At 42.6% G+C, this 24,519-nt stretch overlaps 2 protein-coding genes and 1 long non-coding RNA gene across 4 annotated transcripts; 2 read left to right on the top strand and 1 right to left on the bottom strand.

Annotated features, from left to right (window-relative positions):
• Positions 1–6,515, top strand: LOC135468618 (heat shock 70 kDa protein 12A-like). Of its 2 annotated transcripts, XM_064746967.1 has the most exons (5): positions 1–131; positions 766–1,091; positions 1,948–2,154; positions 4,574–4,733; positions 5,165–6,515. In XM_064746967.1, exons 2-5 carry the CDS (start codon positions 780–782, stop codon positions 6,223–6,225), a joined length of 1,740 nt encoding a protein of 579 aa, XP_064603037.1. In that variant the 5' UTR covers positions 1–131; positions 766–779; the 3' UTR covers positions 6,226–6,515. The 2 variants fall into 2 exon arrangements, with proteins under 2 accessions (XP_064603037.1, XP_064603036.1); XM_064746966.1 differs by lacking the exon at positions 1–131 and having other exon boundaries at positions 540–1,091.
• A 4,626-nt stretch (positions 6,516–11,141) lies between these two features.
• LOC135467595 (heat shock 70 kDa protein 12A-like) lies at positions 11,142–14,789 on the top strand. The gene is made up of 4 exons (XM_064745367.1): positions 11,142–11,453; positions 11,745–11,951; positions 12,960–13,110; positions 13,399–14,789. The coding sequence occupies exons 1-4, from the start codon at positions 11,142–11,144 to the stop codon at positions 14,454–14,456; spliced, it is 1,728 nt and encodes a 575-aa protein (XP_064601437.1). The 3' UTR covers positions 14,457–14,789.
• A 73-nt stretch (positions 14,790–14,862) lies between these two features.
• Positions 14,863–18,012, bottom strand: LOC135469021 (uncharacterized). The gene is made up of 3 exons (XR_010444275.1): positions 17,828–18,012; positions 16,034–16,132; positions 14,863–15,825 (listed from the first exon to the last, which is right to left on the bottom strand). It is a non-coding gene; the product is annotated as an uncharacterized LOC135469021 (long non-coding RNA).
• Positions 18,013–24,519: the final 6,507 nt, after the last annotated feature.

The following is a 24,519-nucleotide window of genomic DNA, read 5'->3' as shown; positions in this document are numbered from 1 at the left end:
TTCAGTTTCACGCTACTTCTCAGAAGTGACTTCACTGTCGTCCCATGAGATTGAGAGTGCCACCTGCATGTGTAGACGGTCCGTGCTGCAGAGAGAGGGAGAAAGACGTTAAGCTAAATCATCCGAAATCAGTGAGTTTCTGGTCTTAACAAATGTCACTGTATACGACCTTTATTTCCCTTCAAGATTTTTTTCAAAACAGTGATCATGATATCTATGCATTTTGATCATGTAAATTATAGTTGTGCTTTGGCACCATATATGATTAGGATAAACACCGTCAGTGTGACGCTAAACACTTAACATTCATGCTATAACAGCTCTTCCTGTATCTGGCTGGTGCTACTCCCTGTGCGCATGTCGCTACAGGACAGCATTTCCGTATACAAAAGCATTCGCCATCAGTGTAAGCCATCAGTTCTACGTATGAAGGAAAGCGGACAGTGCCCAGTGGCCATTTTAGTGCTACCACCAATGGAGGGCCTCCATGAGCCACTCGATTCGATAATTCTTGGCTATCGCTCAAAGGGCCACTCGACTAGACCAGTCATGACTACCGACCAAGGGCCTCGTAGGCCAGTCGACTCGGGCCATTTATAGCAACCGGCTACGGGTCTCCTGGGCCACTTGACTCAGCCAGTCTGTTTGTTGGTTAAGGGCATGAATTTGCCAATCAGCTGGGAAAGTTTTCATAAAGTTTTACCGTAGTGTATGACAATATAGTGATGTCTGTAGTGATGGCAATATTAACTTACACTGTTACAGCTCAGAGGGCACTCATGGCCGGCTACAAACCGCTTCTAGTGGTCGCCATTGATATGGGTACAACCTATTCGGGTTACGCCTTCTCCTTCCAACACGAGTTTCTGGCTAATAAACTGAAGATCACAACCAACAAGGTTTGGCAAGATGGATACAACCACCTGCATACGTCGTACAAAACCCCGACCTCTGTGCTGATAGACCCTGAGTGGCAGTTTCACAGTTTCGGATATGAAGCCGAGGCTAAGTATTCGGATCTCACCAAAAACAAGGGCGAGAAAAACTGGCTATTATTCAGACGATTCAAGATGAACCTTTACAGATGTGAGGTGAGAACAGCGGGCACTGTTAGCCGCGACGGGGTTTTCATTCATCTCGTACCTATCTGAGTGTAGCCTACTATTACAATGTTGTGTCATGATTCTTTGCTTCAGTATAGCATCTAGTTATCCACGTTTAGAGCGTCGGGTTTCACAAAGCCAGTGAACAAATATCTCTGTATCACTATTCGTTTTAATATTGATACTTAGTGTATCAAGCAGTCTGATTTTAAAATATTAACCTTTCTACTTACTTTGTGAGGATTTACATAGAATATAGAAATAGAAATGGAAATCATCATTTTATCATTGGCGACAATGTTCTTGTGAGGGATGTTTGAGAAGGCGCATTTTAGCAAGGAACTTGTACTAAATACATAGCACGGCTGTATTACCTGCGTACTGTCAGGTAACAAACATGGCACCAGAGTGTAGATTGTAGGTGACTAAACGAAAGCGAAACTTACCACTAGTGCTTGATAGGCTGTGAGCTTTTATTAGTAATTGCCAAATGATTTCAAAGCCAAAGCTAGGCGACCTCGGCGTCAGGGATGGAGAACAATGTGACAAGCCTATATACAAGTGACCTTCTCACCATTTGTGGGTAAGTGGATAAATTACTTACCATGATGGCCATATGACAGTATTCCGCTCAGCGGTTAAACCTGCGCATATCAGATGCCTGCCTTTACTGGTGACATGTTGCCAGATTGCAGTCAAATATAGTCTTGTGGGCTTTTGGCTGATTGGGGACTTTCTTCTCTCGTCCATCAGTAAAGGCTTGGAATTGTAACAGATACTGGCAGTTTGCGTGGGTTTTAATTTTTGAAGTTATAGGAAAAAATCACTTAACTTTATTTGACAGATAAGCGAATCTATGGAGTTAGAGTCGCTGTCCGGACAACGTTTTAATGCTCTCAGTGTATTCGCCATGTCAATACGGTACCTTAAGGAGCATCTTAGCCAAAGTCTTCCGCAGCAGGTCGCTGATTCAGAGATCCAGTACGTGATCACAGTACCTGCTATATGGGACGAGGATGCCAAACAGTTCATGAGGAAAGCCGCTGTACAGGTAGGTCAAGAGTTCATAAGGAAAGCTACTGTACAGGTAACGCATCCGTTCACGAGGAAAGCCCCTGCACAGGTAGATCCAGAGTTCATGAGGAAAGCTGCAGTAAAGGTAGGCTAAGAGTTCGTAAAGAAAGCAACTGTACACGTAGCTCAAGAGGTCACAAGGAAAGCTGATGTGCAGGTAGGTCGAGAGTTCATAACGAAAACTGCTGTACAGGTAGGCCAAGAATTTATAAGGAAAGCTTTTGTAGAGGTAAAGCAACACTTCAAGATGTTAGCCACCTTACAGATAAATCAACAGTCTATGAGGAAAGCTGTTCTACAAGTAAGTCAACAGTTCATGTGGAAAGGCGTTTCACAGACAAGACAACGGTTCACAAGGAAAAGCGCTGTGCTGGCAAGTCAACCGTTTATGAGAAAAGCCGATGTACAGGTAAGTTCATGAGGAAAGCTGCTGTATAGGTACGCCAGGAGTGCATAAGGAAAGCCGCTATACAGGTAAGTTAACAGTTCATGAGGAAAGTCGCTATACATGTAAGTGAACACTTCATAAGGAAAGCCGCTATCGAGGTAAGTCAACAGTTCATGAGGAAAGTCGCTATACATGTAAGTGAACACTTCACAAGGAAAGCTGCTGTGCAGGTAAGTCAACAGTTCATGAGGAAAGTCGCTATACATGTAAGTGAACACTTCACAAGGAAAGCCGCTGTACAGGTAAGTTAACAGTTCATGAGGAAAGTCGCTGTACATGTAAGTGAACACTTCACAAGGAAAGCCCCTCTACAGGTAAGTTAACAGTTCGTGAGGAAAGTTGCTATACGTGTAAGTGAACACTTCACAAGGAAAGCCGCTGTGCAGGTAAGTTAACAGTTCGTGTGGAAAGTCGCTATACATGTAATTGAACACTTCACTAGGAAAGCCGCTGTGCATGTAAGTTAACAGTTCATGAGGAAAGTCGCTGTACATGTAACTGAACACTTCACAAGGAAAGCCGCTGTACAGGTAAGTTAGCAGTTCATGAGGAAAGTCGCTGTACATGTAAGTGAACACTTCACAAGGATAGTCGCTTTACCGGTAAGTTAACAGTTCATGAGGAAAGTCGCTGTACATGTAAGTGAACACTTCACAAGGAAAGCCGCTGTACATGTAAGTGAACACTTCACAAGGAAAGCCGCTGTGCAGGTAAGTTAACAGTTCATGAGGAAAGTCGCTATACATGTAAGTGAACACTTCACAAGAAAAGCCGCTATACAGGTAAGTTAACAGTTCGTGAGGAAAGTTGCTATACGTGTAAGTGAACACTTCACAAGGAAAGCCGCTGTGCAGGTAAGTTAACAGTTCGTGTGGAAAGTCGCTATACGTGTAATTGAACACTTCACTAGGAAAGCCGCTGTGCATGTAAGTTAACAGTTCATGAGGAAAGTCGCTGTACATGTAACTGAACACTTCACAAGGAAAGCCGCTGTACAGGTAAGTTAGCAGTTCATGAGGAAAGTCGCTGTACATGTAAGTGAACACTTCACAAGGATAGCCGCTTTACCGGTAAGTTAACAGTTCATGAGGAAAGTCGCTGTACATGTAAGTGAACACTTCACAAGGAAAGCCGCTGTGCAGGTAAGTTAACAGTTCATGAGGAAAGTCGCTATACATGTAAGTGAACACTTCACAAGAAAAGCCGCTTTACCGGTAAGTTAACAGTTCATGAGGAAAGTCGCTATACATGCAAGTGAACGCTTCACAAGGAAAGCCGCTGTGCAGGTAAGTTAACAGTTCATGAGGAAAGTCGCTATACATGCAAGTGAACACTTCACAAGGAAAGCCGCTATACAGGTAAGTTAACAGCTCATGAGGAAAGTCGCTATACATGTAAGTGAACACTTCACAAGGAAAGCCGCTATACAGGCAAGTTAACAGTTCATGAGGAAAGTCGCTATACATGTAAGTGAACACTTCACAAGGAAAGCCGCTGTACAGGTAAGTTAACAGTTCACGAGGAAAGTCGCTATACATGTAAGTGAACACTTCACAAGGAAAGCTGCTGTGCAGGTAAATTAGCAGTTCATGAGGAAAGTCGCTATACATGTAAGTGAACACTTCATAAGAAAAGCTGCTGTGCAGGTAAGTCAAGAGTCCATGAGGAAAGCCGCTGTAGGCCTACATGTAAACCAACAGATTATGAGCACGGTTCAGAAATGTAAAAAAAAACATAAGGTTTAAAAAAAATCGGTTACTCTACTCGGCACTCCAGTAGTTTTACGCGAATTTCGCCATTTAAGGGAAATTATGCAATTTAAAACTGTTTTCAAATAAACCTTCTCAACTTTTTTTCATACAAAATGAGAATAACCTACAAGTACAGGTCAGCTTTAAAACCATTGCATTTAATGAGTTTCCGGCAGGTACTTTTCACATGTTCACAGGCCGGGATTCCCAGTGAGCAAGTCACCCTGGCCTTGGAACCGGAAGCGGCGTCCATTTTCTGTCAGGCTCTGCTGGCAACCAAAGGCTCAGGGGGCGATATGAGTGACCCAGACGACATCTCGGCAACAGGATCACGCTACATTGTCGTGGATGCCGGAGGTAGGCCCGTGTCACTACGCAATTCTGATGCGGTGAAAATCAAGAGGCATACGAAAATTTCTCTGAAACCTTCAAATGCCCGTTAATAGGATAATAAATTGTCAGGTGGCGGTAACAATATTAACTAAATTTAGTTTTCAAAGTACATAAAACATGCTATTTCATAACACACCTGCATGGTGAGTTTTGAAGTCCGTATATTCAAATCACTCACACGTGGTATTCCCTTCTGGCATACTGCTTCCGTTAACCAATCCAGCCGTCAGACATGTCAAGTGACATCTATTTCCATTACGAGTGTGGGTGGTCTATTCCATTCTAACAAATCATTTATACTGTACGATAATGTAATGTTAAAAGATATAATATTGCCTCGGTAAGCAAAGACAGACTGTCGTGACTGATTCAGTCATCGTTGACCCTTGGTTTAGGTGGGACAGTAGACACGACAGTCCATGAAATCGTCAAAGGAGAGCTTAAAGAACTACACAAGGCCAGCGGGGGAGGGTGGGGAGGCACTCAAGTGGACCAGGAATTTCAAGATCTTCTGATGGAGATTTTCACGACCAAAGTTATGCATGAGTTCGGCAAAAAATACAAATCTGACCAACTTGAACTTGAAAGAGAGTTTGAGATAAATAAACGAAGAGTGTCACACAATGATCAACAAATTGCTAGCTTCCGGTTGCCTGCGTCTCTGCGGGAGGTGTTTAGCCTGTACAACACGTGTTCATTAGAGGAACATGTTTCCAATTCACGATTTGCGGGGCTCGTGAGGTTTACAGGTGACAAGATGAGAATCAATGGCAAAGTGATGCAGAATTTGATGAAACCCACCATCCAGAAGATCGTTAGTCATGTGGAAACACTCATGGCGGATCCCAAGTGCTCAGGGATTTCCCACATCTTACTGGTAGGCGGGTTTTCAGATTCGCCATTTCTTCAAGAAAATTTTCGAAAGAACTTCCCGACTGTGGTGGTGGTGACCCCACTGGACGCCGTTTTGTCTGTGATGAAGGGTGCGGTGATATTCGGCCATCACCCTGGGGTCATTCGTATCCGCCTGGCCACATTCACTTATGGCTTAGACACCTGTACAGAGTTTGACGCACGGGTACATGATCGTAAAAAGATGGTTGTAGTGGAGGGAGAAAGATTCTGCAATGATATATTCTGCAGATTTGTAGCCATGAACGAAGAAGTTCCGTTTGGGAAAGGGACGGAGGAGGAAGTGTACTCTCCGATGTGTACCGGTCAGACGGAGATGGAATTCCCTGTGTTTAAATCCACGGAGGAAAGCCCCATGTATACAACAGACCCCTCCTGTACGCTACTGGGCACGTTCATTGTCCCCATGCCGGCCTTGATGGGGGAGAGGAATCGTGAGGTAGGTGTCAGGTTTGTATTCGGTGGCACGGAGCTGATGGTGAAGGCAGAGGAGAAGACAACGGGCAAGCTGGTCGAGGCCGCCTTCAACTTCATCACCAAATAAGTAAATTCATTAACCCCGCTCCGGCTGAGGGCTCCCTGTTGGGAGAGTGGATCTTCTCCGATCAGCTTCGTTATAAATTGGCTTGATGGATTAATTATTAAACAAATACTGATGAACATAAAAGGTTGGCAGTAACCGTTTACGTAACCAACCAACTCATTCGAACACTATCCGGCTTGATGGAAGACATTTAACCAAGACACTGCGACATACACACAGACCCCCCCCCCCCCCAAAAAAAATGGTCGGCTTAACCGGTTTTAAACTGTATTGTAAGCTGTTAATCACGATCGCTACAAAAAGCAGTTTTGTACTATTTTTTTTTTTAATAAATAAATTATGTGAAAAAATGTAAGCAAGTCATATGTATGAGTTTTCTTTTTGCTGAATGTCTCACATAAAAAGACTCTCGCACTGGCGGTCGAATACGGACAGACGGACATAATTTAATATACATTAATTGCAATGAATGCTGTAGTAGCTAAACAAGGATTGTTGATTAAGAGTGTTACACGCAAAGATGTGTCGCAGTCTCTAACGGCTCATTGGTGGGGAGGTGAAAGACTGACTGTGAGTCGCGGACTCTAACGGTTCAATGTTGGAGAGGTGTAAGACTGATTAAGTCGCAAGCCCTAACGGCTCAACATTGGGGAAGTATAAGACTGACTGTGAGTCGCAGGCTTTAACGGTTCAATGATGGGAAGGTGTACGACTGACTGAGTCGCAGACTCTAGCGGTTCAAGGGTGGGGAAGTGTAAGACTGACTGAGTGGCAAGCTCTAACGGTTCAATGGTAGGGAGCTGTTAGACTGACTTTGAGTCACAGGCTTTAAGGTTCAAAGGTAGGAAGCTGTAAGATAGACTGTGAGTTGCAGGCTCTAACGGTTCAATGGTGGAGAGGTGTACGACTGACTGTGAGGCACAGGCTCTAACGGCTCAATGGTGGGAAGGTGTAAGGCTGACTGTGAGTCGCAGGCTATAACGGCTCAGTGGTGGGAAGGTGTACGACTGACTGTGAGTCGCAAGCTCTAACGGCTCAATGGTGGAGAGGTGTACGACTGACTGTGAGTCGCAGGCTATAACGGCTCAATGGTGGGAAGGTGTAAGGCTGACTGTGAGTCGCAGGCTATAACGGCTCAGTGGTGGGAAGGTGTACCACTGACTGTGAGTCGCAGGCTCTAACGGCTCAATGGTGGAGAGGTGTACGACTGACTGTGAGTCGCAGGCTATAACGGCTCAATGGTGGGAAGGTGTAAGACTGACTGTGAGTCGCAGGCTATAACGGCTCAATGGTGGGAAGGTGTAAGACTGACTGTGAGTTGCAGGCTCTAACGGCTCAATGGTGGGAAGGTGTAAGACTGACTGTGAGTCGCAGGCTATAACGGCTCAATGGTGGGAAGGTGTAAGGCTGACTGTGAGTCGCAGGCTCTAATGGCTCCATGGTGGAGAGGTGTAAGACTGACTAAGTCCTGCAGATGTTTCCCAAATGTATTTATCAGTTCTCCAGGCACCTAAGACTGGTTGAGAAAACATGGTCACTAGGAATATGAGATTAGTGAAGGAAACAATCCTCTCGGGGCGCTTTGCTTATCATGTAAAGAAAGGTGGGCAGCAAAGAATACCTTTCAGCAGCATCGTTCTTTGTTGGACGTCCGCTCAGTACAAATGGTATCGTCCACAGTTTCCCTCCAGTGGCAAAGTAATTACCAATGTTTAACATCAGTGAAGCCGATGTTAACAAACAGGTGTTCCTTTCAACCTCACACATAGCGCAGTAAAATGTCATTTGTTTGCGACAATTTCTCAGTGTAAATTACAACAACACAGCTTTTGAGTAATTACATGCATGGGCCCAGTTTCACAAAGTTGTCGAACATGTACGATAATCGCCCATATACTACAATGGTACGGTAATTGTGATGTACAAAATATCGTACGACAAATGTACGATAAAAAAACTCGGCCCATTGACGAGTAATAAGATGTAATTAACATCACTGCATTTGTTAAAACCTAATTCTGCTTAAGCCATAATGCTAGAGAGCGTGTAATTTGTCACTTTTTAGGCATTTTCAAACATTTAGCATAAAACTCTAATGAGGTAAACTGATAAGGTGCTGACTTTCCCTGGTCGCGCATGGCCATTTGACAACTATCATACTGACTGGTCTGGTCTTACTCTCCTCGTTGTAATCATATAATCTTTACAGGTTAATGTCTTGTTACTTAAAGCGCAATGGAATCAAAACGTGTCGGCCTCCCCGTGGGTGAAATATTACATAATTATTACACACTGTAAGTTTCACTTTCCCTTTCATTTCTGAGAAGAGCTTGTGACACGCATTTACAGCCCACAATCTGACTCAGGTCGTGGTTACCGGCTATGCACCCAGACCGTTATGTTGTCATAACGTTGTTAAGTGTGTGAGCTGACTAGTGTTACCCCTACAACGTGGCTTTATACGTCCAACCCACTGTGGTCCATTTTACACGTCAGGTAAGAGTGTGGAATAGATCTTTTTATACAGCTTCCTGATGAGTGCTTCAAACTGTGGCGGTTCTCTGTGTAATTTACACCCTATGTAATAAGCGAACGGGCTATTCTGCAGGACCAGAGAGAGGAAGGCTATATCGATCGAGACTGCACACTGCGGAGCAACTTCAACATCGTACCGTTATGGTCAGCTGACGATTCTTATAGTTCAATTAAATTAGACGTTGAGGTCTATTTTCAACGATCTCTGATATTTATCTGCCTCAATATCCCATTGAACAAGGCATGCTATACTGAGACGGCTACGGACTGTTTTGTGTCCTGGATACAGAAACAGGTGACAGGTACAGCTTTGTGTTCAGGGTACAGACACAGGTGCCACGTACAGATCTATGTCCTGGATACAGACACAGATGCCATGTACAGGTTTGTGTTCTGGATACAGACACAGGTGCCATGTACACTTTTGTGTCCTGTATACAGACACAGGTGCCATGTACAGATCTATGTCCTGGATACAGACACAGGTGTTATGTACACTTTTGTGTCCTACATACAGAAACAGGTTCCATGTACAGGTTTGTGTCCTCGATACAGAAACAGGTGCCATGTACAGGGTTGTGTCCTGGATGCAGACACAGGTGCCATGTACAGATCTGTGTCCTGGATACAGAAACAGGTGTCACGTACAGCTTTGTGTTCTGGATACACACACAGGTGCCATGTACAGATCTATGTCCTGGATACAGACACAGGTGTTATGTACACTTTTGTGTCCTACATACAGAAACAGGTTCCATGTACAGGTTTGTGTCCTCGATACAGAAACAGGTGCCACGTACAACTTTGTGTTCAGGATACAGACACAGGTGCCATGTACAGCTTTGTGTTCGGGATACAGACACAGGTGCCACGTACAGATCTATGCCCTGGATACAGAAATAGGTGCCATGTACAGCTTTGTGTCCTGGATACAGACACAGATGCCATGTACAGGTTTGTGTTCTGGATATAGACACAGGTGCCAGTTACAGGCTTGTGTCCTCGATACAGACACAGGCGCCATGTACAGGTTTGTGTCCTGGATACAGAAACAGGTACCACGTACAGGTTTGTGTCCTGGATACAGACACAGATGCCATGTACAGGTTTGTGTTCTGGATATAGACACAGGTGCCACGGGCAGGTTTGTGTCCTGGATACAGACACAGGTGCCACGTACAGGCTTGTGTCCTGGATACAGACACAGATGCCATGTACAGGTTTGTGTTCTGGATATAGACACAGGTACCACGTACAGGCTTGTGTCCTGGATACAGAAACGGGTGCCATGTACAGGTTTGTGTCCTGGATACAGACACAGGTGCCACGTACAGGTTTGTTTCCTGGATACAGAAACAGGTGCCATGTACAGGCTTGTGTTCTGGATACACACACAGGTGCTATGTACAGGTTTGTGTCCTCGATACAGACACAGGTGCCACGTACAGGTTTGTGTCCTGGATGCAGAAACAGATGCCATGTATAGGTTTGTGTTCTGGATACAGAAACAGGTGCCACGGGCAGGTTTGTGTCCTGGATACAGACACAGGTGCGACGTACAGGTTTATGTCCAGGATACAGACACAGGTGCCACGTACAGGCTTGTGTCCTGGATACAGACACAGGTGCTATGTACAGTTTCGTGTCCTGGATACAGAAACAGGTGCTTTGTACAGTTTTGCGCCCTGGATACAGAAACAGGTGCTTTGTACAGTTTTGCGCCCTGATACAGAAACAGGTGCTTTGTACAGTTTTGCGCCCTGGATACAGACACAGGTGTATACTTGGAAGTTAGAGTTTTAGGCCTATGTGTTTGAGAATGGTTTTTTCACTGACACAGGCCTACGAGGTAGGGGTGGGAGTATCCGACTGACAACTCATGTGTGGCTGTGCAGCTCAGCATTGGTTGCTGACCAATAGTTTTCCACCATACAGTAAGGTGTGCATATCTTTGTACATTACACGTCGGAAAATTCGTCAGTGAATTGGCAAGATCTGTCGTTTATTTCGATATAACTCACCCATAAAATTTTTGAGTGAAATTGTGTTAAACAACAATCAGATAAATAACGTGTCAAAAGGGGTGATGTCGTGTGGAAATACTGAGCTAAGTTATAGTTCTAAAGTTTGCACTGAGTATACAGTCAAAGTGGCATGACTGGGGCCATGCCTATGATGCAAAACATGAACTGCAAGATGATGTGTACAGAGTACAGCAAAGGTAAACACATTGGAACAAAACTCGCTCGTTATACTAATGTCTCATGTTGATGCTTTGAATATGTTTTTACCTCTATTCACCTAACTGTTCGTCATTACATATAATACATTTTTTCTTCCTAAATATTTATTACAGCATATAATTTATTCCAAAGACAGTCATGGCTCAGTCCAAGCCCCTTCTCGTGGTCGCCATTGATATGGGTACAACCTATTCGGGCTACGCCTTCTCCTTCCAACACGAGTTTCTGGCTGATAAACTGAAGATCACAACCAACAAGGTTTGGCAAGATGGATACAACCAGCTGCACACGTCGTACAAAACCCCGACCTCTGTACTGATAGACCCTGAGTGGCAGTTTCACAGTTTCGGGTATGAAGCCGAGGCCAAGTATTCTGAGTTGGCCAGGGCATCTAAGCAGAAGCAGTGGCTCTTATTTCGCCGATTCAAGATGACACTTTACACCAGAAAGGTATATTATGGATCAGTGAGGTATTTTCTTCTTTTAACATGTCACTTTACAAAACTGTTACAAAGACCCAAAAGACCTCTCCAGGTACGACCGGAGAGGAATCCAACATGAGCTGGACTTGAACTCACAGCAACCGCATTGGTGAGTGGCACCTGAATCATTGCATGGCCGATTCCAGTCTGTTCAGGGAAGTTACTGAGGATAATTGAGAGCGTTGAGCAATCTATTAATTAGAAAACAAATATGATTTGTGAAAATAAAACCCACAGTTGGCTGTTTTTTGTTTTCCAGATAAGCGAATCTATGGAGTTAGAGTCGCTGTCCGGACAACGTTTTAATGCTCTCAGTGTATTCGCCATGTCCATACGGTACCTAAAGGAGCATCTTAGCCAAAGTCTTCCGCAGCAGGTCGCTGATTCAGAGATCCAGTACGTGATCACAGTACCTGCTATATGGGACGAGGATGCCAAACAGTTCATGAGGAAAGCTGCTGTACAGGTAGGTCAAGAGTTAATAAGGAAAGATGCTGTACAGGTAAGGCAACAGTTTACGAGTAAAGTCGCTTTACAGGTAGGTGGAGAGTTCATAAGGAAAACTACTGTACAGGTAAGGCAACAGTTCATAAGGAAATTTGCTGTACAGGTAGGTCAAGAGCTCATAAGGAAAGCTGCAGTACAGGTAAGGCAACAGTTCACAACGAAAAGCCGCTGTACAGGTAGGTCAAGTTAATAATGAAAGCTGCTGTACAGGTAAGTTAACAGTTCACGGGGAAAACCGCTGTATAGGTACGTCATAAGTTCATAAAGAAAGCTGTTGTACAGGTACGGCATCAGTCCACGAGGAAAGCCGCTGTACAGGTAGGTCAAGAGTTAATAAGGAAAGCTGCAGTACAGGTAAGGCAACAGTTCACGAGGAAAACCGCTGTACAGGTAGGTCAAGAGTTAGTAAGGAAAGCTGCAGTACAGGTAAGGCAACAGTTCATGAGGAAAGCCGCTGTACATGTGGGTCAGGAGTTCATGAAGAAAGCTGCCGTAAAGGTAAGGCAACAGTTCATGAGGTAAGCCTCTATATAGATAAGTCAACAGTTCATGAGGAAAACGACTGTATAAGTAAGGGATAGATGCATAAAAGGAAATCCGCTACACAAGTAAGTCAACATTTCATGAAATGGTACAGGTAGGTCCAGAATTCATGAGGAAAGCCGCTTCAACAGTAAGAAAGGGACAGGTGCATACAGAATGCTGTTCCATAGGTAAGTTTAACGGGAAATGCTTTCTTAGTTATTATAAATCGAAAGTCCAGCCCGTGAGATTACAACAAGCGTAAACGAGTGAGGATTCACGCAACAGAGCCGTTTCGAACGCAAAACTATATCAATGAAACTCTCAGGTCGTACGCGATGGCTGTCATGGTGATCATTTCAGTTTTAAGATATAAATTTAATGTTTAAAACTAGAGGCCTTAGGTGTAATGGGTAACAGCGCTGTCGTTTGTTTTACTTCACAGGCGGGAATTTCTCCACAAAGACTCACACTCGCCTTGGAGCCGGAAGCTGCCTCCGTTCTCTTCCGAGTTCTCTCCAGCAGAAATTCTTACGAGTTTAATGGTGCTGACATTTCAGAGCCCGGATCTCGGTACATCGTCGTGGACGCTGGAGGTAAATCAGGACATAAAGAATGGGCTGAGTAGTGGAAGGCCGATGATAAATGTAAATATACCCAATCATTACGAGTAAATTATCGTTTTGGCCGTTTGTATCCTTTATACTCTCTTATGACAGACGTTAATTTGAAAATTCTTTAGTGATTTGTACAAACCCAGAATAAAAGCGGTTTCAAAAACTCCTTGCTAGGGGTCAATTGTTAGCATGTTGATTTCAGAAGACACTGTTAAGGTAAGTCGAGATCTAAGTATTACAGTTATTAATATCCATTTCAATTCTCAGGGGGTACAGTGGACACAACCGTCCATGAAGTGATGACAAGTGGAAAACTGAAAGAGCTGCACAAGGCTAGCGGGGGAGATTGGGGTGGAACTCAAGTGGACGATCAATTCACCGAACTCTTGTTGGAAATATTTACTATAAAGGTGATGAAGGAGTTCGGCAAAACACACCAATCTGACTGGCTGGAGCTTGAAAAAGAGTTTGAGATAAATAAACGTAAGGTGTCCGGTAACGACCTGCAGGTTTCCAGCTTCCGGTTACCGGCGTCTCTGCGGGAGGCGTTTAGCCTGTACAACACGTGTTCATTAGAGCAACATGTCTCCAATTCACGATTTGCGGGGCTCGTGAGGTTTATAGGTGACAAGATGAGAATCAATGGCAAAGTGATGCAGGATTTGATGAAACCCACCATCCAGAAGATCGTTAGTCATGTGGAAACACTCATGGCGGATCCCAAGTGCTCAGGGATTTCCCACATCTTACTGGTAGGCGGGTTTTCAGATTCGCCATTTCTTCAAGAAATTTTTCGAAAGAACTTCCCGACTGTGATGGTGGTGACCCCACTGGACGCCGTTTTGTCTGTGATGAAGGGTGCGGTGATATTCGGCCATCACCCTGGCGTCGTTTGTGTCCGTCTGGCAAAATGTACATATGGGATGAGATACTGGCCATTCTTCAATGATGCGGTACACGACAAAGACAAGATGCATATTGTGGACGGCCAAAGGTATTGTCGAGATGTTTTCAAAACGTTTATTGCTGAGGGCGAAGAAGTGCCGTGCTATAAGGAATCGAGTGAGGAGATCTTTACACCAGTGTACTCTGACCAGAAGACAATGTCTCTGCCAGTGTATATGTCTACAGAGAGAGCTCCGAAGTACATCACAGACCACTCATGTCGACAGCTGGGAAAGTTCACTGTCACTCTGCCGACTCTGATCGGGAGGAGTGCTCGGGACGTAGGGGTCAGGTTTGTCTTTGGGGAAACAAGTTTGCGGGTAAAGGCAGAGGAGAAGGCCACTGGCAACATTACCGAGGCTACGTTTGGCTTTCAGTGAAAGTGGACCACATTTTGTGAGTTTAAATTAAAACAGAATTTAGGTAGGTGGCTAAAGAGATACTCGGTTTTAAGTTATTTTATGGATGACAAAAAGGAAAACAGATATAATTATTGCGCTGTGGAGAAGCTTGCATATCAGACACTTTAATACAGCTACATTTAAATCATACGCTCAAGCCAAACCTAGGTGATTCTTCTTTGATATCGCAAACGTACAGGTGGCCTTCTTATCTGATATTCAAACGTATACCGTTTTTACATGATGTACATCGATCTTATCTTCAAAACCTAGGCCGTTATAAGGTCATCAATGACGTAGGCCGCTCTTGATCTCCAAAACCTAGGCCATTCTTATCTGATATCAATGACGTAGACCGCTCCGATAGGATCACCAAAAGGTATGCCGTTCTTATGTGATAACCCAAACCTCTATACGCCATTCTTCTCTGATATCCCAAACGTGTATAGGTCTATGTCGTTCTTATCCAATATCGCAAACGGATACATGTTGTTCTTATCTGATATCGAGAACATATGCTATTGGTACCTGATACTCAAACGTATACCGTATTTACATGATGTATATCGATCTTATCTAATCTCCAAAACTTACGCCGTTCTTATTTGACATCGATGACGTAGGCCGATCCTATCTGAGCTCCAAATCCTATGCTTTTCTTACCAGATATCTAAAACGTATATATGCCTGTCTTATCTGATATCGAAAACGCATGTCGTTCTTCTATGATATCCAATACGTATGCCCATCTTATCTAAGCTCCAAAACGTATGACGTCCTTATTTGATATCCATAGCTTATGCTATGATATTAACAGCAGACAGGTGTTATTGTAACCGGACTAATAATTTGTTATTTCGATTATAAACAAGATGAATGTGGAAACTGAGGAAGGTGTATCGTAGTACACAGGTACTGATGGAGCTCATGACACAAGGAGCACGATTGTGCAATCTGAGCAGTGGACAAAATTACACGTCATATCAGTCAGCCTTAGGATGTGTAACTCTTGTTTGAATACAGGAAATGTTCAACGAACAGGCTTTATTATTAAGACGTTGTGAAAGACTTCTAAAACAACGCTGTAAAGATAAAAACAGCCATCAGTTTGTTTTCACAAAAGTCCAGATATACTGTACATAAATACTTAGATCTGGCACACTTGTAATAGAGTAGTATAAATAGTTGAGGTGACACCAAACTGTGCATTCACACGCCTACTTCTGATAGAAGGAGACGTATTCGGCCGGATAGAATCCATAACGTTTCGGCGCGAATCGCCCATTTTTGGTCCAACCAAAACAGTGGCCGTGTTCATCCCGTGCAACCTTCTGCTTAATCACCTGACCTGGAAAGGAAAAGATATGTGAAGTGTTAATGCAGGTATTTTGCTGAGAATATTTTCAAGCGTTGCCTAACGTTTAAGTAACGTGCAGTAACATGGTAATAATACGTTTGGTCAAGTTACATTCGGTAATGTATTGTTCAGAGCAGCAGTGAGTTCCATACGGACTGAGGAAATCAATTGCCGTATAACTGTGGAGATGGATACTAACCCTTGCTGAAGGTCAGATGTCCTTGTTCCTGGGTGAAGTAGTCACAAATAGCGCGGACCTTGCTGTTCACCAGACTGCCAGCGTCCTCTTCTTCGGCGCCTGTAAACATACAATGCAGCAAACTGCCATAATGCGTGTAATGACCTGGGTATATTAAAAATAAATATGCTAAAAAAATATCCATCAACTTTCAGATTCATCTTTCAAATTGCTTTCACTCTAGTAAAAACCTCCCAGCCATTTATTCTGACCTGCTTACCAACTCTAAAAATCAATTTTTAATGAGAAATTCTTTCGAGGCCATGGGATACTCCATGTTAGAGTAACCGGAAACATGATGTTGTGTCGCACCTCACTTTCACATGGTTAAAAGTAAAACAGGGTACGGGTGTCAGCAGAAACGGATGCGTCCTCGGGATTTAGAAATAACTTGTGATTGATTGGCTATAATTCATAAAATGGTAGCGCTTTTGAGTTTCTTAATATGCGCTATATGACTGACTTTGAACTGCGGTGTCGTAGAACTAGAATGTACTATTTAAACTTAATGCAGGATACTTAATTGATACATACGCATTTGGTCTATTGTTTTTTTGTTTTTTTTAAAGCATAGAATACGAGATATGGGTTATCTTAAAGGCAACGAAACAAAAAAAATGAAAAAGCTAAAGTACACTGTCTGTTGAAAGACCATTAAACATTGTCCATCAAAACTATTCTGTTACTGTTTTGACCTAAAATGCATTGAAACCACTGGATTCTATGGTGGCCTTTTCTGACCACATTGGGACCAGTGGCGCCAGACCAGGATTCTGTGGTGGCCTTTTCTGACCACAATGGGACCAGTGGCGCCAGACCAGGATGCTGTGGTAGCCTTTTCTGACCACATTGGGACCAGTGGCGTCAGACAAGGATTCTATGGTGGCCTTTTCTGACCACATTGGGATCAGTGGCACCAGACCAGGATTCTGTGGTGGCCTTTTCTAACCACATTTGGACCAGTGGCGAAAGACATGGATTCTGTTGTGACCTTTTCTGACCACATTGGGACCAGTGGCGCCAGGCATGGATTATGTGGTGGCCTTTTCTGACCACATTGGGACCAGTGGCGCCAGACAAGGATTCTGTGATGTCCTTTTCTGGCCACATTGAGGCCAGTGGCGCTAGACCTGGATTCTGTGGTGTCCTTTTCTGAGCACATTGGGACTAGTAGTGTCAGACAAGGATTTTATGGTGTCCTTTTCTGACCACATTGGGACTAGTAGCGTCAGACTTGTTATTGTTACTTAACACATACAGAACGCTACATTTCATCATCCAAAATGCATATACATATAGATCTATGAATACATTTACCGAATGGACCTTGAAAGGAATCATTTCCAGCAAACAATATGGATGTGACATCACAGATACTCAGTCATTACAGGCCACCGTAGAAAGTGAGGTTTTAAAATCATTTTACTCCGCCAGAAAAATTCTGAGAAAAGATATCAAATTATTTTTTGGGCAGTTTTTGATAGCACCTCATCTAATGTATATACTTCAATTTTCATTTTTTTTCCTTTACATTTAATCAATGAGAATAATATCCAATTGGTCAGAAATCTCTATGGCTCCAAACCTTTGTCAGTGTCTACAGTGCTTACCCGTCTTGAATTGTCTCCCTTATTAATCATTAACCTTGTCCACAAGGAACTGGACGTCCAGGCAGCAGTTGAAACAAAACAGAGAGCTAATATGGGGATTGGTCATTAGGCTATATACGCAACCCTGAGTTCCCAGCACACTTACCTGGCTCGACGTCAGTGGCATCATTGGCCAGATCAATGGGAGAGACGATGCCAGTGGTTAGAGAAAGTCGGGCTGGAGATGTGGACAACACCTGAAACACTTCCTGCGAGAGTTCCTGGGAAGGGGCACAGAACTCTAGCAGACAGGTGGGCGCGATGTTGGGGGCCAGGGTGGCGGGAACAGCTATCATCTTCTCTGGGTTGTCAAAGCTGCCAATGCTGGTACTCTCTGTACAGGGAAAACGCACAGTAGAAAATGTAAGTGAATCAACTGAACGACGACGACGACACAGTGATCATTCCCGTCAGGTGCTTTAACTATCACATGTGAGACTAGCTACTCAGATGCTTTAAACTATTGTTTATATCAATGGTGTACTGTTTATATATAATACAAGACAAGGGTTTTTCAACAAGCAATGATGTAGGTACGTCATATACAAATGTAACTATTATCCTATGTGTGTGAGCAGAGAATGTCCGTCTCTGTTACAAACATAATGATCAGCTGTACTTTACTTCAGAGTTCTATCTTTATTCTTATGTCAAAATCAGTAAGTTAGCAAATGTTTGTTATTCTGGTGATTCTACTAAGATTAAATGAACTTTGCAAAGTGATCAAGCAGAAATGAAATGTTAAAGACAGAGTAAATAGTAGTGCCCATCGCCGCGAGATACATAAAGGTAAATCGCATGTTCCAGATGTGCTCGAAGACCAACCTAGGATCTCTGTGGCCGGGATGACGGTGACGACATGAGCCTTTGGCGTCCTGTTCTGTGGTACTGGGGTCAGGCTCTCACATGATGACCCCGAGCTGTAGAAGGCCCCCATCAAGCTTTGGTCCTTGCCTTGGCTTTCCGGGGCTGGCTGCTGACGTTTTCCTGGGCGGATTCGAATTGGTTCTCGACGACATGCCAAAGACTCGCTACAAAAACAGGTCATGTGAATGTCGTACAGAATCAATGACTCATAGGTTTCGTGTGTGGCCAAACATATTACAGCGTAGGTCTACCGTCCACCATTTTGACCTTCTCTAACTCCATGTAAAGTACAACTGCAATTATGCGATTAGATGATATGTTGCACATGTGATGACTGGTTACAGTAGGTACACTCAAGAAAGCAAGATGATTCCATACAGAATATGTCTGGTGGTCGATTAATCATATAGCAGTTTGTGCAAAATTTTCAAACTAGTTGGCTTCCATCAAAGTTAGTAACCGGCTGTACAGGCCCAAGAGTATATACAAGCTTGTTAGGTAAACTAGTGTGATAGGGCGTTAAAGACATTTGGACCGAGATAATCTTGGACTTTATTTATTTATTTATGTATAGACATACAGAACATCGTTATTTAACCTGCTTAAACTACTACCTTTTCACCAGAGTTATCGAGGTGACTGGTGTATTACAAGTCAAGAGGAAAGTTTGATGTGGTCTCCACATCCTTTCACACAGGTGTGGATGTCGACCAGTAACACTTACCAATATTTCAGTGAATTTCCGGCAATAAACTGAGAACTGCCAGGCCTACGTCCAATGTCTGATCCAAAATTCTGGCCCTGCCGCCTCAGTGCAGGATGAGTGTCAAACAGAATACTCTAAATGGGAACAAACGATATTAAGGTACTTAACTCCGAGTGAAAACATAAATATCAATCAATAATTCGACGATTATGTTTGTCCCATTATCACAAATGTTTGTCCCATTATCACAAAACAGTCACCGAAATAAGATTGACAATTGTGACTTCAACTCGGAGTTACATTCGTTTTATTTATGCTAAACTGATGAGAGGAACCACTCTTTTCCACACCGGGTCAGAAGTATTCATATCTGGTCAGAGGCACTTCGCGACAAGCATTTCGGACATCTTCTGTCTTATTTATTTATTCTAGTGAAGTTTTACTTTTACGAAATAGCATCACTTGGCATAATAGTGGGAGGAAACCGGGAAACCAGAGAGCTCACGGTAATTCTGAAAGGGTCAACTCTTACCCCCTTCTATAAAATTTACTTTATATCGTGTTAATCTGGAATGTTAATCAAAATCGCACAGAAAGTATGTCTTGTTTACCATAAGCGACTTGGATTGTCGAGATATCGATGACTTGAGCTTGGTGTCTGTGTCCTCTTCCCAGCGACTGATGATTTTATCTACGCGCACCGAGGCGACCAGCGTCTTTAGGTAGGCGATCCTGTCAGCCAGGCACGACCTGAATACCAGAGGTGTAAGACCACACAGACACAGTGTGTGAAGGAGAAAACTAACACACAAATCGAGTAAACAAACATCTGTTTGTGTGTAGATTCACTTAAATGTTTTTTTTCTAAAACTCTTTGTTATCGTTTTATAATCATCATGATCACCATTAATAATATCCTGGTTGACTACATTGCGTGAATATATGTATGTGTGATTTGTGAAGATCATCAAAATAAATGAAATCATTACCAGTAATGTAAAATATATTTCTCTATTTCCACATGAAAAATGTCGCCATACAGCATGCATTAAGCCAAACAAATATTCTGAAGCACAGTTCTTAATTCGGGGCAAGCATTAAGTGGTCTAAGCCGGTATGAGAACAGTGGGGAGCTTCATGAGTACCCGATTCTGTGACATCAGTACGCATTTGTTGGATACTGGATTCCTCTCCTGGTGTGGGAGCCCTCATGGTTTACTGTCTGTTAAACATAACTCCCCGGTGTCCTGGTACATGTATATTCTGTCAAGGTTAGAGAACGTAGATGTAAAGCATGGTCTTACCTCCATTCCATTCGCTCTGTTTTATAGGTGATCTCGTGGAAACGTTTGAAAGCTTCAACTGTAGCCTCAAGTCTGTGTCTCTCCACGACCTGTAGATCTTTGAATGTGGCCTTGAACACCTGGTGATAGCGAACGACATAAGTAAGGTGAAAGAGCGCAGACTTCACGCGGGCATGCAAGAGACATGTAACACTATTTACCTCATGCATGGTTAGTGTAAAGAATAATTTATACACATGCATGATGCGATTCTTTCTAATGATCCCCGGACTCTTGCTACAACAGACAAAAATCACAGTGAGTGGAGTACACAGTGCAGAGGAAATTGCTAACCTTGACGCAAAACCACCAAAGCAAGACTGCACTAAGCCCAGTTAATGAAACTTGACGTATAACTGAGTGTTATAAATTTATCCACTATTCTAGGCTATATCAGTTGTCATACCTCCGTTTGTTTCTCTTCAAATGCCTTGAGTTTGGCGCCGGAAGATGCCACACGTTTGTTGGCATTGTCAATCTTTGCCTGCAGATCGGTGATCTGTGCATCTAAACTCTGCCGCTTGGTCTCTCTAGAGTCGTCGCCGCTCAGATCCGTCTCGGCCAGTCTCTTAAGCTCTTGTATATAGCGGTCACGCACCTTCAAAACCATACCGAATCGAAATAGACATTTCGTTCTTATAAGTAACCCAAACTCCCCTAATTCTACACTTCCACACACTTTAAAGCGTTAACAATGCAACTAAAACATCTTAAAAATGATAAATACATAAATCTTATTGTGTAGTCTATTTGGTTATTTTATCATTTTAATAACATACTAATAATATAAATAATAACATCTTTATTTCAGACAAACAAAGTCCATTGTTATAAATACGACAAAGGAAGAAAAAAAGTGAAAAAACATACAGCAGGATACAACAGGAACGTGATTCTATACACAGAGGGGAAAACTACATGTGAACATGTAGATATAGCGTGACAAACCATTTGGCTTCGAGTTTAGAGTAGACACATACAGCAGTATTCATCATGTCATGAATGAGCACATTCTGCGAATTAAACGAGAGATGTCTAAATCTCAGCTCTCATTTACGCAAACCTTAACTAAGGGTTGAAATCCTATTAATACAAAACATGTAACTAGCACTACAATCCTTTCGGTAATTCAGCAGCCATCTCAGTGAATTGTTATATGTCACATGCAGGGCATTGACTGTTTTCTTATTATACGAACACCACAAATAATTACAATATATGTTACAGCAGTAAGATCGAAAGATCGAATGTTTTTATTAGGTCAGAACAAGCACGGAATTTCTTAAGGAGAACGTTCACTCTGATGCATAATTTTCTCTTTGGCATTCTATATCCTTATCATCCTTCAGATCATCAGAAATTATATGTCCTAGATACGACTGTGTCAACACAGGCAAGCCGATTACCACTTAATCACAGCGAAGGAGGAACACAATTCTTATAGGCCTTGGGTCTGGCAGAGAGGCATACAGAGTCTTTTTGGTATTATACATAACATCATGTAAAACAGAAAATTTGTCACAAGTGGAAAAGAGGGATTGATAGGATTTAGCAGAGGGGCAAATAATACACATGCCATCTGCGATTAAGAGATGAATTATAAAAACACCTTGAATGTTACGTCCTATTTTAGCTTCAGTGAGAGGTGTGTCCAGTCCATGCATGTAAAAGTGCTGGGGATCCCACCCTGTATAACACCATTACCTGCACCAAAAACCTCAGAAACAACTGAGTCCCATTTAACAGCAAAGATTTGAGTATTAAACCACACAAGGAGTAATTTCACATTATCCATAGGCACACCTCGCTTATTTAACTTCTGCAGAAGAGTTCAGTGATTCACGCGACCAAATGCCTTGCTAGCATCTAAAAAACATCTTAAAACTGCCTTGAGAACTATAAAAATGCATTACTTCTTTCATAACATAAATACACTGGTCAGTAGACCTGCCTGACTTGGAGCCAAACTGGAAATCAGATATATGAAGCGCATACTGGCACTTATTCAAGATAATTTGCTCAGTCAGCTTGGAAATCACCGTGTTAAGAGCTATTGGTCTATAATTGTCAAGGCTAGTTATACTGCCACTTTTATTTTTAACAAGTGGTGTAATAGCAACAAATGTAAGCTCAGGTGGCAGATAATAATGGCTAAATAACGCATTTATACACTTGATATATCACTACTGGAGATGCATACTGCAAATGTTCAACGTGAAAACAATCTTTGCCAGGCAATTTGCTTTTTTTCATATTACATACAACAGCTTGACTACTTCAAACGTCATAGCGTGTAGCACCGCATGCTTAGGCACAGGAAAAGATTCAAACACGTATGTCTTACTCTCAGCAGTGTTAACAGAGTTCAGAAGCTTATCAAACTCACTGCACCATAGTGATGCAGTATCCGCCTCCCCTACTGCCTCATTCAATCAGACAGGAAACCCCCATATTAATACCTAGCAAAAATGGAAGATTAAAATCTGGGCCGAAACAGAGTAGCTTCATTCGATCCAGCAACTTTACCATATACGTAATGCTGTTAAAACATATATCATAGATTTCAGTTGTCTTGTTTCGTAAAAAGTAAGAGCATAAGAACATGATTTCATTAGTTATATGTATAGTATATCAGTCTACACTAACTTTTTCTTTGGTGTTTAGAAAGCAAATATTTGGGTATGCGACTACGATTAATCGTGATAAATTTCCACTGGTTAACTGTAGTGCCAATGTTCCTTACCCTCATCCACTGGCTCTCGCAGTCCTGCAGGGAGCGCCTAGTAGCTTTGGCCTTTTTGAAATCAGCAGTGAGTTTCCCGACGTCGATCTCCCTGCCAGTGCGGGCTTTGCGGGATTGCTCAATACTGGAGAAAGAAGTAAAAATGTTGGATTTCTTGCAAACCACGTAGCTAGACTATAGTACCTTAAGTCTTTGATATCTCATGAAGCTTCCAAGCACAACTATGCTGGCGTAGACTGGTTCCAGATAGGCCAGGGCCCACATTGTATATATTTAAAACACAGCTGTCCCAAAACGGCCAAAACACTAGCAAATGAACAGAAAAACACATCAAATGTGGAAATGCAATGAAGACTTCAATAGCATTCTTCTTACACATAAAAACAACACTTGTGTTGAAATCGAACACAACAACTTGTGCTTTCATTCAACATAAAACTGCTACCTCAATACAAACAAGTGTTACTCCAACACACACAAATGTTACCCCAACACAAACAAGTGTTACCCCAATACAAACAAGTGCTACCTCAACACAAACAAATGTTAGCCCAACACAAACAAGTGTTACCAGAACACAAACAAATGTTACTCCAACATGAACAATTGTTACCCCAAAACAATCAAGTGTTACCCCAATACAAATAAATGTTACCCCAATACAAACAAGTGTTACCCCAACACCAACAAGTGTTACCAGAACACAAACAAGTGTTGCCTCCACACAAACAAGTGTTACCCGAACACAAACAAGTGTTACCCCAACACAAACAAATGTTACCTCAATACAAACAAGTGTTACCAGAACACAAGCAAGTGCTACCCCTACACAAACAAGTGTTACTCCAACACAAACAAGTGTTAAATAAATGTAATGTTGTTACGACCCAAACTGTCTGTATTATAAAGAGATGGCTTGTTCGAAATACACTACAGTTTAGCCGCACAAAAAAGTAACCAAAACCAGCAGATTTTATTTTACAATTCATAGCTTAACAAGAACAGATAATAAGACTTATACAAATACTAAAGCACTTAAGTTTAACAAGAAAGGATAGCAGTATGTATACAAATACTAAAGTACTTACGGTGTCAAGTCCAAAAGGACGCATATATTCCACAATATATATACCACACAG

Source organism: Liolophura sinensis, chromosome 6 (genome assembly GCF_032854445.1).
Source record: "Liolophura sinensis isolate JHLJ2023 chromosome 6, CUHK_Ljap_v2, whole genome shotgun sequence".
Taxonomy (NCBI): Eukaryota; Metazoa; Mollusca; class Polyplacophora; order Chitonida; family Chitonidae; genus Liolophura; species Liolophura sinensis.
The sequence above is the reverse complement of the archived record's forward strand: the minus strand, read 5'-3'. Positions and strand labels throughout refer to the sequence as shown.